This window comes from Hermetia illucens, chromosome 6 (genome assembly GCF_905115235.1).
Source record: "Hermetia illucens chromosome 6, iHerIll2.2.curated.20191125, whole genome shotgun sequence".
Classification (NCBI taxonomy): Eukaryota; Metazoa; Arthropoda; class Insecta; order Diptera; family Stratiomyidae; genus Hermetia; species Hermetia illucens.
In genome coordinates this window covers 27,919,283-27,933,802 of record NC_051854.1, presented here as the reverse complement: position 1 = coordinate 27,933,802, position 14,520 = coordinate 27,919,283, and the positions used below count along the sequence as shown (strand labels likewise).

Genomic DNA, 14,520 nt, shown 5'->3' with positions numbered 1-14,520 from the left:
CAATCAAGTGTAACGTGGTTCAATTACTTGCGTCCAATATTCGGATTAGACTAAGAACATACACTGACCTTGTTATTTGTGGCGTGATCTGGATCAAAAGGAGTCTCTCTGGGCTATCCCAATCTACCTCATCATGAGACTTGAAAATTGCCTACCACCACAATTACTAGCGCACTCTCATTCACCACACATTAGCTGCGCACGCAGAGTACATGATGACCAGCGCGGTGAATATCTCTCCCTCCGACTGTTGAGCGTTTACCTGTCAAAACGGAGGAGGTAATTATTTAAGAAATACTTTATGTAATTGTGTGCAATGTATTTTAATAGAACATTCTCTTTTTTCCTCAACTGCTTTAACATTTCGTCGAAATGCTTAAGTCAAAAGCGAAGGCGATCAAAAGTTAGACGCAAACCTCAAACGGTACGTTTTGCGAGGCTCGCGAGCGTTGTGAACTTCAAACGGCACTCACCTATTGTAACATTCTCCCTTATGCAGCAACGCAATGGAATCAAAGTGAGTACGCACGATTTGAAATTGTTCTGGCTTGAAACATGAGCGAAATCACAGATCAGCTGTGATTGATAACCTGCACGATCTCGCCAATCAATGGATGAGATAGGCATATTTTACATCTACTTCACAAGTCCATAGCTTTGCTTATAGATTAGATATTAGTGTTAAGCTAGTAAAGCATATATACAGTCGCCGTCAAAATAATAGTAGAGTTACCGCCAATAGTTCAATATGTAAATTTTTTTCTGATTTCAGCTTGAAGGACGGTGTATAGACATAAGGTATTAAAATGCCCTCAGGGGCCGTCCACGATCCTTAACAGGTCGCTTACGATACAGGGAGTGGCGTTCCCGACGTGCCCGAGTAAGTAGTTCTGACTCTCTAGCTGGTATATCTGCGTCCTAGGTAGTAGCCTCGAGAAAGTTTCTTCGTGAAGAGCGAACTGCTAATGACCGATACTCGCCAGGAATCCCCGAAGCCGTCGGACATAAAGGACGGAGCACCAAAAGAAAAGGTGGGAAGCTCTGTTTATTAAGCCGACGGAAGGCAAGACTTTTGCGGAAGTCTTCAGTGAAATCCATTACAAGATCAAACCCGAAGATAGCCGAGCGGAAGTGTCTTCTATTCGTAAAACGAAGGGCGGTGGAGTCCTAGTCAAACTAGGCCCGAGGACAACAAACAAAACAAAACGAATATTTGTCCAGCGTGGACGACTCACTAAAGGCGGAAACCTAAAACTTTTCTGGTCCCACATTCGCAACTCCCGCTGCCCTGCCCAGTTATCCCCTGCGTCCATTAAATTCTCTGGCTTCTCAGCTAACTCCCACCAACTACCATGTGATTTACTCTGCCGCTACTTCGCTACTTCGTCAGTCTATGTTCCCCCTCCTTCCTCCGAATCCCTCCCGATAGTGGATGTAGCCTGCCCCGCATCGCCTACCATTCCCCTTCTTACCCCTATCCTTGTCGAATACCTCATTGACAAACTTGATGCCAATGTCGGACCTGGCTACGATGGTCTTCTAAACCTCTTTTTGCTCAAAACTGGTAAGTCCATCTCCCTTCCACTATCTCTTATTTTCAACAAAAGCCTCGAAAAGAATCATTTACCCGGCTTGTGGAAAGAGGCTCTCATCATCCCCATTCACAAAAGTGGCGATCGTTCGCTTGTCGAGAATTACCGTCCCATTTCGCTCCTCTCCTCCTGTTCCAAAAACCTGGAAAGATATGTCACCGACTGATTGTCCGCCCACTTTGACAACACATAGTGAAAAAACAACACGGCTTCGTTAAACGCAGGTCCTCTGCCTCCAACCTGGTTGACTTTACCAACTTTGTCGCCAAATGTCTAAATTCACGGCAAGAAGGCATACCATTTACACTGACTTCGCTAAAGCCTTCGACACTGTAAATCACAAGATACTTCTATCCAAAATCTCGTCCCTAAACGTTCCCATACTACTTGTTTTATGGCGTGCTTCTTACCGATCCTGCCGCGTCTCTTTTGACGGCTGTACTTCCCGTTCCTTCTCCTCCTCTTCTGGCGTCCCACAGGGATCTATTCTGGGTCCTTTGTTATTTTTATTTTTTATTAACGACCTTCCTCCCCTCCTTACTTGTCCCTGTTTGCTTTATCCAGACGACCTTAAGCTGTTTTCCGCTATATCGTCGCCTATGGACTGTGTTTCCCTTCAATCTAACCTGGACACTCTGGTTCGTTGGTGCTCGACTAATGGTTTAGCGCTAAACGTCAGAAAGTATCACTCTATGTGCTACTCCCTAAAATCCTCACCCACTTCTTTCTCCTACTCTCTTAACGAACATTCCTTATCCTGCTTAAATTTCACTCAAGACCTCGGAGTCATTTTCGACTCCCTCGTGTGGACTACCCTTCCCGCCTCCGCTTTCTGAACCTTCGCTTCCTACAACAGCGTAGATCCTATCTGGATCTATGCACATTCTTTAAACTTTCCTCGGGTCTGATGGACTGCTCCACCGCTGACGAGATCACCTGCCATCCTGCGTCTTATAACACACGTAGCGCAGACATTTTCAACGTGCCCTTCGCAAAGCTCAAAGTCTACTTTCATTCCCCGATTCCTAGGCTTTGCCGAAATTATAATGCAGAACAGCTTGGTCCTTTTAACTTCCCTACTTTAAGTAGTTTCAAAAGGAAAGCTACGTGCTATGTAGGGACCGTGGCGAGTCTGATGAGAACGTTGCGTACACTGCGGGCTCAGAGTGGTATCAATATAATCCGTATCCTATAAACCAATAAGCACCGGAGTGCAACCGCTCACGAGTTGCTAGCGCAGTTCGCCGCGGAGACCAAATCTGATTTGGTATTCATCAGTGAATAGTATCGAGATAGGGACCCAATTTCGGGACGGCACCTTCCCTAGAATTCTTACTTAAAGCTAGGGGGACGGCTTTGCCTGGATTCGGTATTCAAGGATAACGTTTTTCAGTGTCTATCTTACACCGAATGAGACGATGTTGGACTTGCGACGCAGGCTTGATGCTTAGGCCCGGATGGACAGATCCTGGTCGGGGATGACTACAATGCCAGGGAACTTGAATGGGGCATGTCTCACTCAGACTCCAGAGGGAAATTCTCGAAATAGCAAAGGAGAACAGGGCTGGTAGTTCTAAACACCGGATCCACCCCAACGTTCCGGCACAAAGGCTACGAGGGGAAGCATTCCAGACATAACTTTCCCGTTAGAGTTACTGGTGGACGGATAGCAAGTTCTGGAAGACTTCTCGGCAAGCGGCCATCTATACTTTGCCTTCGAAGTGGTGGACACAAACTTTCGGTGCGCCCCACCGCGAAGCTCTTTCTGTGCATGGAACGTTGTGAAAGTGAACACCGGGAGGTTTGTCGAAACTCTTGGAACAGATGGGGCCGCGCTGGAGGCTGCTCCTGGAGGTGGTGGCGTTACAGCTGACACTGTCGTAAACTCAGTTATGGACCTGATAACGACGAACTCCGGAGGGCATCGGGACGTGGCAAATCTTCTAAGGATTGGTGGACGGTGGAATTGCAGAGCCCCGGAAAGAGTGGTACAGGCTCCACCGTTTATCACAAAGAGCAAAGTCCGCTGCTGACAGGATCTGGCCGACGAAGTGAATTGGGACCCGTGGAGACAAACTGGTAACCCGAAAAATCGGGACTCTGCGGAAACCCTGTTCACTTAAGGCCGAGCAGATGGACCGCATTGTACGGGTACTATTTCTCATACAGAATGACGTCAGCGTGAAGAGCGCCGAGGACTGTCCATTTTTCTCATGCAAATCGTGGATGCCGTTCGACACACATAGCCGTCGAACTCGACGGGTGGTGCTCTTCGAAACGCTTGACGTTAGAAACGCCTTTAATCTTGTATGATGGGAAGACATTCTACGCATACTAGACAATACTTTCCACGTGCCGAACTACCTCTTACGGATATTGAGGGACTATCTGAGGAACCGCTCCTTGCTCTATGACACGCTAGAGGGTCAGAGGAGGATGGAGGTCACGTCGGGGGTAGAATAGGGATCCTAGGGCCGGACATCCCAAACGATTTGATGACAGACTGAAGAACCTCACTATTATGTCAGCTACAAACAAGTCGATCCCATGCCTTCTGGGAACTTCTAGATACAAAGACCTGTAACGTGCCTGCTGATGACTATATAGTTATCCCGGGCGACCTTAATGCTCATGTAAGTAAAAAATCAGACAGCAGCTATGGGGGAAAAGGGTTTGAAGCGCGCAATGAGGGTGGTGGGTGTATAGTCGATTTTGCGGACACCCATTACCTTGTACTTGTGAATGCATACTTCATCAAACGATTTTCTCTTTTCCCATATTTTATAGTATTAAGAGTGAAACGCAAATTGGCTATATCCTCATAACACGTCGATATTTTATCACCCTCACTGCAAAGCAAAGTTGGGCAAAATCATAATCATGATTGTGATTGCGATTATAATCTGAAATGCGCGTGTTTACACGATTGTAATCATAATCACGACCTATGATTGCATGATTACGTGATTACATTCATAATCACGAGAGCTTGATTATGATTACAATCACTTAATCATGAAAATCATAATCATAATCACGTAGTCATGATTACGATTTTACCCAATTCTGCTGCAAAACCGTTCTCTCTGAGACCATCGCACTTCAACTTCGGCCGTTGATTTCTGTCTTTCGAACCAAGCCACCGATAAAACAGCGTGAGGAACGCATAAGAAATGATCTCATTTACGCGATTACTAATCATTACGAATATTGAAGAACCGTGGAAACAAATAAAAGACACGATCCACAAAGCGGCCTATGCAACCCTCGGGGTCACTAAGCCAAGCAAGCGGTTTATGAACCGAGATACTGGGCTTTGGAATGAAGATGTCCAAATGAATGTCCGTGAAAAGAAAAGCGTCTACCATAAATTTCTCAACGATAAAACGCTGGTGGCGCAATTTTGTATTGAGTTTGAAGGGGGCTTCCCATACATGCGAAAGAGGGGTGTAAAATTTCTTTTCAAGGAATATGGTCATGCGGAGTATCAAATGAAACGATTCGATTAGTACTTTTCGAAATTGATCTTTTTTTTATATGGAAAGCAACATAGGGGAGTGAAGGCACAATGTGTGCCCCAAAAAGTTAAACAGGTCTCATTCTCAGAACCTACCCAGCCGAAAAGTTTGGGGTTAAGATGTATCCGTAAACGGTGAACTCTGCGTACCAGGAGACCCCCAGTTTCAACTAGCCTTGTCTCGGTAAAAAGGGGTTCTGCCGAGATCGGCTTACTTTCCCCCATAAAACTGAGGCCATGGCAGCCCTCGGCATCTGCAGCTGAAGCGTAGATGAGGTGCCTTATTTCCCAAATAAATTTGCAGCGGATCAATAGCTGAAAGACATTTATATATCTCATACAAGAACCATGAGTTGTTGGTGGGTAATCAGGGGCCTAAACTCCCAACATGGTGACCTGTTCTATGCCAACGAAAAAGATCGACCCTGCTCCTGCATGGTAGTCCCAAATTCTTCCAGGCTAATTTGGTTAATGCCTATGTGATGACGAAACATATCGCCTAATCTAACCATAAAAAGTCCGCAGGGAGTCAAAGAGGTACTACGATGCTCTGCATATTTCCCCTATGACGCACTAGAAGTTCCCAGTGGAACATCCATTATGCCAAAAGCCATGGGCGTAATTAGCAGGATGTGATGTCGACACCTACCATATATGTTGGGGAAGTATCAACATCAATACAAGAGAATCGAGACTATTGGAGCATCTAGTAGGAACTGATCTGCAGATCCTTATTTTGGTAATAAACCCACTTTCTTCAACGTGGTCAAGCGAAAGTTCATCGACATCACGGTGGCATCCCCTAATATTGCGGCTCTGGTCGGAGAGTGGAGAGTATCAACCGATATCACACTCTCAGATCACAGATGCATTGATTTCGTAATGTGCATGGATCCAACTCCGCCCACTCCATTTCAGAATCCGCCGAAAACAGATGGGGCGACGTATAAAAAACTCCGTGGGAAGTGCATCAAATCCATTGCTGGAATTGAGAAAACAACCCAGAAAGATGCCAAAGAAGGGTAAAACACCATGATGGAACTAGGATTTGACAAAACAGATGACAACGACAAGGATGCTCTTCAATCGTGCTCCGAAGTGTGATTTAGCCGCTGGCTGGAATCGCTTTAACGAGGCACAGGAGGCTATAAAGAAAAGTATAAGATCGGCTAAGCGATCATCATGGAGACGCTTTTGCGAAGAGACTAACTCTTTTGAGGCAACCTCAAAGCTAAATCGGATTCTTGTTAAAAAAAACGTAGCCAGAAGCTGGATTATTTACGTTTACAAAACGGGACATACACAAAAAGTGATGAAGAAACCGTTTGTCGTTTCTCGAAATGCACTTCCCATGCAGCATTCAAAATCTAATCTCGGGGCCGATAGGTGAATACAGCCCCGAACCGAGAGACTAGAATCTGGCATGCAAAGTGGTAGAAAAAGAAGACGAGGCAGACCCTGCCAGAGATGGAGCGATGGCGTAGGTCAGGACGCCAGACAGCTTTTAGGGATTTCGAATTGGTGGACCTCGGCGAAAAACCGGGATGTCTGGAGTTCTATATTAAGACAGGCCTTAACCGGATACCGGTTGTTGCGCCGTTGATGATGACGATGATTATGTAAAGTGGTATGACCGAAGCGAGCAAAATGGGCATTTAACTCATTCCATAGATACAAGCCTACAGGTCCGGAGGGCATCATTCCTGCGCTAGTAATAGAAGGAATGCCTACATTGCAATTAAGTGGCATGATGTGAAGGTGATATTTATTCCCAAACCAAGGAAACCCACCTACGGAAAGCAGCTAACGGCTTCCGACCGATCAGTCTAACGCCCTTTCTACTAAAAGAACTAGGAAGGCTAGTAGATCGGTTCATAAAGTATACATACATTCCTAAGTGGCCACTTCACCATAGGCAACACGCCTACCAGAAAGACAAATCCACGGAGACAACACTCCATGAACTCACGGCAAAAATTGAAAAGGTGATATCCGAAAAATATGCCTTAGGCGCATTCATGGACATTGAAGATGCCTTCAATTATGCCTCATTTGCGGCAATTTGTGATTCGGCAAGACAGCATAGAATTGAACCGCTGTTAATCAGTTGGATATTTCACATGCTAGACTAAAGAAAGATCCACATACTGGTTGGACAGATGTCTATTGAGACAGGTTGTTGCCTACAGGAAGGGGTTCTCCGTTGTTATGGCTCCTGGTGATGTACACCTTGCTATGACTCCTGGAGGACACAAAGGTCTTCGCATAAGCAGTTACGGACGCAATGGACTCACGGTGAACGCTAAGAAGACTGAACTAATTATGTTCACAAGCAGTGAAATATTTAGAAGTACATCTAGACTCCAAGTTAACATGGAAGCACCATATCCAGGAACAATATCAGAAATCCTGCAGATTGCTCTGGTGCTGTAGGACTGCGATAGGTAAGACCTGGGGACTTTCACCAAAACGAATACATTGGCTGTATACATTCATAATAAAACCCATGTTGATGTATGCATCCATCGTCTGATGGCCGGGACTGAACTTTGCTAACAGTAGGAAGCTGCTAACGTAGATTCAGAGGCTTGGTCACTTAAGTATTACTGGAGCAAAGCCGACATCCATTTGGAGGTAAAACGGAAAGCAGCTAACAACGCATACAGGCTTGAAATTATTTGCACGTGAAAAGGCAGCCAATCATACGGACATGCGTCCACCTGGAAATTTCTTGGCAAACATCAGGTGGCTCTGATGCCCGCGGATAATATGATTTCAGATTCGTCTTCGAAAAGACATACTCCGTCGTGATTACATGATTAAAGAGAAGAATGGTCGCTAAATGGGCACGAGTCTTTTCAGATTACATACTTAATAATATTCACCGACGGATCAGTCATGCAAGGCGGATCGGGCGCAGGGGTGTTCTCGGGGAATCCGATTATAGAACTGGTTCGAACCCTCGGAAAAATGACGACCATATTCCAGGCGGAGAGGTATGCCATTTCATTGACAGCAGAGAATGTTTGCGACAAAAATGGAGTGGTCGAATCTATTCTAAACAGCAACGACTGCTGAAACTTGGCTGACTCAACGTAACGTTCCTGATGTGGATGCCGGGACACTCAAACATCGCTGGTAATCTGACACACTGGTTTGCCGAAGGTCTGGACCCACAATGGTTTGGCCAGAACCAGCTTTTGGAATCCGGCCATCCACAGTCAAATCTACTCTGAAGGGCGAAATTGCAAGGATTCACGCAGTCGATTGGAGAAATTTGAATTCTTTCCGGCAGGTGAAAATCCTTGTGGGCTCGCCAGAGCGGCATCTTTGTTGTCCCTTAAGAAGTGGGGCATGAAAACCCTAGTAGGGCTTTTAACGGGACACTGCTCCTTAAACTGCCACATGGAGGAGGAGGAGGAGGAGACTTTCTATGCAGCTGCTCGGCGTCTTCAGATCTCAGATGAAGATACCTTGATAAGGTTTCCTTCAATGAAAAATCCGCATACACTTTCCCTCAGGAGAACGTCCTCAGATTCGCTAAAGCCTGCGAACGCCGTAGCCAGGAAGCCATTGGGCTTAATAATAGCCTGAGTGCTCGGTGCTGCAGTAGACTAAACCAACTAACTTACTATAATTTAAAAATTCAACCGAAAATCCTCCTTAATTTCATCTTACAAGCACAAAATTTGGCATTGGTATAAGAGATATAAGGCATAACTTTGGTCAGTTTGAATGAAATGGAACTATTATTAACAAAGTTATTTGCGTTGAAACTTTTGCATTTTACGAAAATTTATTGCACTCTGAGGGGGGTATGACGTTGTCTTCATATAAAGTAAAGTTATATGAAAGGCGGGGTCCATGGGGATATTTTTGTTTTCCTTTTTTAACTTTTTTTAATTATTTGTATCAATTATTGGAAACAGACATTTGTATGTATATGTATGTGCTAATTAAGTTTACAAGTAGTGTCCAATAGGATAGGCATGACAGTATCAGTGGTATTTACTTTCAGTATATATTTGTATGCCTTTCTGCACGGGGAAGCGCATGAAGATGCGTTAGATCAATTTGGATGGGCAAAGTTTGCTTATTTAAGGTTAGCACAATATTGACGTCTTTGATATGTATATCTCGAGTATACCAATTAATGAAGGAATATTTTGCATTTTCAGCTATGCGCGAATAGAAAACTACACACTGGGAGTTTTTCACATAATATGAACGCAAAATCTTTTACCCGAAGCGCCCCGCTTCCGGTGTCCCGACTTGTTTTCTAATGAATTTAAATTTAATATCAAATTTAATTAATTTAATTTAATATCAAAATTATTTTTTGTAAAAAATGTTTGGTCTGCAAGTGTAAATAATTATTTTTTTAAAGAACAGGTCTATATTATGTATTTTTTAAAAAAAAGGCCGTTTTCAAAAGTGACAGCATCCATTTTGACCAGCTAACTAAAGGGAGTTCCATCAATTCCAGAATTGATTCATAGGCATGCAAAGGGTAATCAATTTATTATCGCTATAATCGATTTCAGCTGTCAAAAGGTAGTATAGGTCCGAGGGCGAAACATGGATTGGTACCCACGATGGAGCTTAAAACCTGGGAAACGCGTGCTGAACCAACACCAACAGCTCTACTACCAAAACATATCTCCACCTCCACGTGGTGATCGCTGGGAGTTTTTTCTTTATGAAAAACTGCAGACGGAGAAGGATGAAGGCGAGTCTTCCGCACCTAAAAACGGGAAAAAATGTACCAACTGGTCCTCCAGGTTGGGGGTTGGGTAGGGCTGACAACCCTACACGGAAAACCGATGTTACGAAGCCACAGAGGGAGCCTCGGATAGGATGGATTTCAAAACGACGAACCCAGCAACGACAACGGATAAACGTGCGCTCCCTGTACAGACCGAATGCTGCTGAGCAGCTAGCCGATACCCTGTCCCAATAAAAGGCTGATGTAATAGCGTTGCAAGAGATGCGATGGGCAGGGACGGATTTCCTGGAGAAGAGCCGCTACACCATATATTATAGCGGCCATCCAGTAAATCATGTGCTCGGAATAGGTTTCTTAGTCAGAAAAAAAATGAAACCTGCTGTTATCGGTTTTAAAAATATAAGCGAAAGGCTATACACTCTGCGTTGCAAGTTTAGAAATCTAAGCCTCATAAACGTTCAAGCTCCTACAAAGGATACTGCAGAGTCGGAGAAGTATACCTTCTACAGGGCAGTTGAGCGGACCCTTGAAGCCTTGAAGTATGATATCAAAATCATACTTGGAGATTTCAACAATCAAGTAGGGACGGAGCCCGTATTCAGGTGATACGTCCGTTCCCATAGCTTACATAGGGAAACCAATGATAACGGACTGGGGATTATTCAGTTAGCAGTATCGCACGAAATGGTTGTTGGAAGTACCTGGTTTGCGCGGAAAGCAGACGGGACCACTTTCAGCCTTGATGAATATCAGAACATATAGGGGAGCCCATATAGGCTCAGATCACTATCTTGTTGTCATGGTGCTCCGAGCTCGAATAAAAACACCACCCAGAATCCCCTCTGACAATCAGGTGAGAGTCAACACTGAAGCCATCCACAACACAGCCTTCTGCAACACCTATAAGAGGGAAATGGATGCCGCAATAATCGCAATCAACAGAGATCCTGGAGATGAAGCATCAACAAATGATCTTCACAACCACCTGAAGAACGTTGTCATTGATACGGCCACAAAGATACTTGGTCTCAGCCGCAAAAAAAGTCAGACCGGCTGCTTTGACCATGAATGTAAGCTAGCTATGGAACGGAAGAATGCTGCATTCCTGGTAATGTTGCATTCTCAAAGAACGCGGGCATGCGCAGAGACTTATCACGAACTGCGTCGAGCGGAGAAGCGACTTCACAGACGGAAAAAGGAACCCTGGGAGAACCAACAAATCTGTGAACTAGAAAAGTACAGGGAGCAACCACTCCAGGCGCGGGAGTTTTACAATCAAGTTAGCAGGATGAAGCCTTATACACTTCGATGCTCATCCTGCCGAAACAAAGAGGGAAATCTGATTTCCGAGAGAATGGACATATTGGAGCAATGGGTTAAGTACTTTGATGAGCTACTGAACAACCAGAACCACCATCAAGTATAGGAAAAACAGTCCGTGCAATTTATCGGCTTGAAAATCATAAGTTGCCTGGAGCCGATGGTATTACAGTCGAATTGGTTAAATATGGAGGCGACCAATTACCCCAAATGGTTCATCAACTGATGTTCAAAATATGGGACAGCGAATCAATGCCTGACGACAAAGAGGCATTATCTGTCTCAAACATAAAAAGGGAGACATCACACAATGCAGCAATTATTGAGCAAGCGATGGAAACTGGAATATGGACATCAGTTGCACCATCTCTTCATCAACTTTAAACCCGCCTATGATAGCATAGCCAGGGTAAAACTGTACACGGCCATGAGAGAATTCGGTATCCCGACGAAATTAATAAGACTGACTAGGCTGACCCTGACCAATGTGCGAGGCCAGATAAAAGCAGGAGGATCACTCTCAAGACCATTCGACATCAACAACGGTCTACGACAAGGGGATGCCCTATCATGCGTCCTCTTTAACCTGGCCCTGAAGAAAGTGATCCCTGATGCTGAGGTAAATGCAAGAGGTACGATCCTCTTCAAGTCCACCCAACTATTAGCCTATGCTGACGATATCGACATCATGGGAAGAACGACACGAGACGTACAAACTGCCTTCATCCAGATCGAGCAGGCGGCGCGAGATCAATGAAGGCAAGACAAAGTATATGGTGGCACCAAAAACCAAACAACCAAGAACGTCAAACCGCACTGACCAGTGGAAAGAATAAAGATAGGAGACTACAACTTTGAGACCCTTGATAATTTCTCCATTCGAAAATTACAACCGATAACAACTATGGCGATGAAATCCGCGTACGGTTGTTGACAGCCAACAAAGCGTATTTCAGTTTACAAAAACTGTTCCGCTCGAAACGTCTCACCGTAAGCCCAAAGCTCTTACTGAACAAGACAATGATCTTGCCAGTCCTCATGTATTCCTCGGAGACTTGGGTTCTTAGCAAGAAAATTGCGAATTCTTGGCCGCGTTCGAGAAAAAATTTTTTGGCTCCCTACATGAGGATAGACGATTCCGTAGCCTACATAACCACGAAATCTATGAACGATACAACGACCATCAGTTTATGGGTAAAATCAGACCCAATAAGTTACGGTGGGCGGGTCCCTTAAACCGTATGGATAAGAATGATTCAGCCCGGAAAGTCTATAAGGGTGATATCTACGGTAGAAAAAGATTACGAGCAGACTCTGCCTGAGATGAAGCGATGGCGTGGGTCAGGAGGCCAGACAGCTTTTAGAGATATCGAATTGGTTGACCTCGGCGTAAAACCGGGATGTCCGGAGTTACTTATTAAGACAGGCCTAGACCGGATGCCGGTTGTTGCGCCGTTGATGATGATGATAATCGATTCCGGGATTGATTCCTTGGCATGCGGGCGATAATCAATCGGTTTCCGCCTATGACGTGCGTGTGCTACTTACCCGTATAGTCATGCAAAGCTGAATTGATTCGGAATGTTAAGAATTAGTTTCGAATCATTTCTGGAAGCATTCCGGTTATAACTGGGTATTTTTTTTATGAAATTAAAAGCGGGGAAAATTTTACAAAAAGCGAGTTTCAAGTTGGTTAAAAATTCGATTCAAAATCGGTAAGTTTTGGTTGGACCCAGGCGACCAGCGGAGGGTTAAATAAATGGTGACTCTCTCTGCACCTCCCGTATGTAGTGCTTTATACAGATGGCTCTCGGTTTCCGGGGCCCCGCAAAAGAAATTTACTTAAAAAAAGGGATGATAGGTGGGCCTACGTAATTTCCTCCCTCTACACATTTTTCGTCCCGGATCCAGATTTTTTCTCTAAGGCCCTGTATGTGACTTTATACGTTTGATTACTTGCATATTCCTCGCTCGCTATTGAGGCCCCAACCACCATTTCTTTTCATTGAATATTCGACAAAGAATTATTGAATCCTTTTCTGGACCATCTATCAAACATTGAATGGAACTTACTTGGCAGGGGCTACTTTCCTTAAATTTAGAATGCACTTCCTGAGCAATCACCAAACGCTTCCAACACCGGCCATCTTCCGAGATCGCTTTCAGTTGTGGCGCGCAAATCCCGGCTACTGTCAGCTGTTTCCCATCCCCAATTAGTTCCAACCCAATAGATTAGAATTCCCAAGAAGAAGAAGAACCAAAACAAAGTGGATTGAATATGTCGCACTTACGGAAAGAGGTAAGCGTTGGCTATCAAAGTAACTAATATTACTACCAAGCTTAGGTATTAACCCAGATTTGAATTTTCTGCATTCCAAGGTTCTCAGGCAATTCAAAAATCTGCATCGCACAGTTCAGCACACGTTCCAAGGAGACAGTCGCGCGATACTTCTAACCCGGTCCCAGGTCAATGAGCACTTTCAGAAAAATAAAAACATCTCAGACGAAGGAGAAATCAAAAAGGTACCTTATTTCTGCTCTACAAGTATGTTGAGATTTAAACAATCAATTTTTAACACATCTCAGCTGCTGAAACTTGCGCGGGATGTGGAAGTAGAACTGAAGACAAATGTGGTGCAGGCGGTGGAAACGGAGCCGGGCGTTTTTCGTAAGATTTGATACCGTCATCGTTCCTGAATTGAGATTAAAATGGTTAAGTTTTTTGCAGAAGTACGAGTTACAGAACATACGCCTCTGCTTGATAACGTGATGTTCGATGAGAATGCCAAACTTGAGGTGCGAAAAGGCGCGAAATGCTGTTCTGAGAAAGAGAAGTAGATCAAGCTTTTTTGATTAATTGTAAATAAACTCGTAGAAATTTGTTATTTATTTAAACTCAACAAAGCGTTGTAATTTTTATATCAAACGTTTACCCAGTGGAAATTACTCTGGATCTGCTTTCTTCAGTCTGAATTGACTTTGCATTTTTGACATTATATTTTGGGGATTACCATAATTTTTCAAACCTTGTTTACGATTCATTTCTGGGTTCTCTGGAATATTATCTTCTCCCTCTCCTCCTCTCCTTAAAAGTCGTATAAAGCGGAAGATTATAACTACATGTGTGTGATTGTGGTGGGGGAGAAGTTATAGCCTCTGAGCACTCAGACCGTGGTGGCCCATTGTACTCGACTTCCCCGAAAAGTTTGAGTGTTTCTAGCAGCATTCAGGCTCTGTCACCCGTCATTATGGAAGCTTGTGCCCAAATTATGAAGACAGCTTTAGCCAATGCTACCGACGCCCCAATTTCTGATTCCGATCTGGGCATGGGAGAGATTGAATCCTTTTTTGCTAAGGCGGCCGAG

General features: G+C 44.4%; 2 protein-coding genes and 1 long non-coding RNA gene across 6 annotated transcripts in view; 2 read left to right on the top strand and 1 right to left on the bottom strand.

The window, feature by feature from the left end:
• The window catches only part of LOC119660238 (nuclear factor NF-kappa-B p110 subunit-like), a 47,972-nt gene extending 34,651 nt beyond the window's left edge, over positions 1-13,321 (bottom strand). For 2 of the 4 annotated variants that reach the window (XM_038068688.1, XM_038068692.1), the window contains exons 1-2: positions 13,229-13,321; positions 69-262 (exon numbers count right to left, since the gene is read on the bottom strand). The gene's annotated coding sequence lies outside the window, so the exon portion shown is untranslated. Of the gene's footprint in view, positions 1-62; positions 263-473; positions 573-13,228 lie in introns of those variants that run through there. The other 2 variants (XM_038068690.1, XM_038068689.1) reach the window with 2 other exon arrangements.
• Positions 190-9,377, top strand: LOC119660240. The gene is made up of 4 exons (XR_005250414.1): positions 190-279; positions 382-517; positions 773-880; positions 9,288-9,377. It is a non-coding gene; the product is annotated as an uncharacterized LOC119660240 (long non-coding RNA).
• On the top strand, positions 13,303-14,055 carry LOC119660239 (complex III assembly factor LYRM7). Its single transcript, XM_038068693.1, has 4 exons — positions 13,303-13,454; positions 13,535-13,678; positions 13,742-13,823; positions 13,884-14,055. The coding sequence occupies exons 1-4, from the start codon at positions 13,434-13,436 to the stop codon at positions 13,991-13,993; spliced, it is 357 nt and encodes a 118-aa protein (XP_037924621.1). The 5' UTR covers positions 13,303-13,433; the 3' UTR covers positions 13,994-14,055.
• Positions 14,056-14,520: the final 465 nt, after the last annotated feature.

Coding starts and splice junctions, on each gene's coding strand:
- LOC119660239 (XM_038068693.1), top strand. CDS start 13,434: ATGTCGCACTTACGGAAAGAG. Junction 13,455..13,534: donor TGTCGCACTTACGGAAAGAG/GTAAGCGTTGGC, acceptor CTGCATTCCAAG/GTTCTCAGGCAATTCAAAAA. Junction 13,679..13,741: donor ACGAAGGAGAAATCAAAAAG/GTACCTTATTTC, acceptor AACACATCTCAG/CTGCTGAAACTTGCGCGGGA.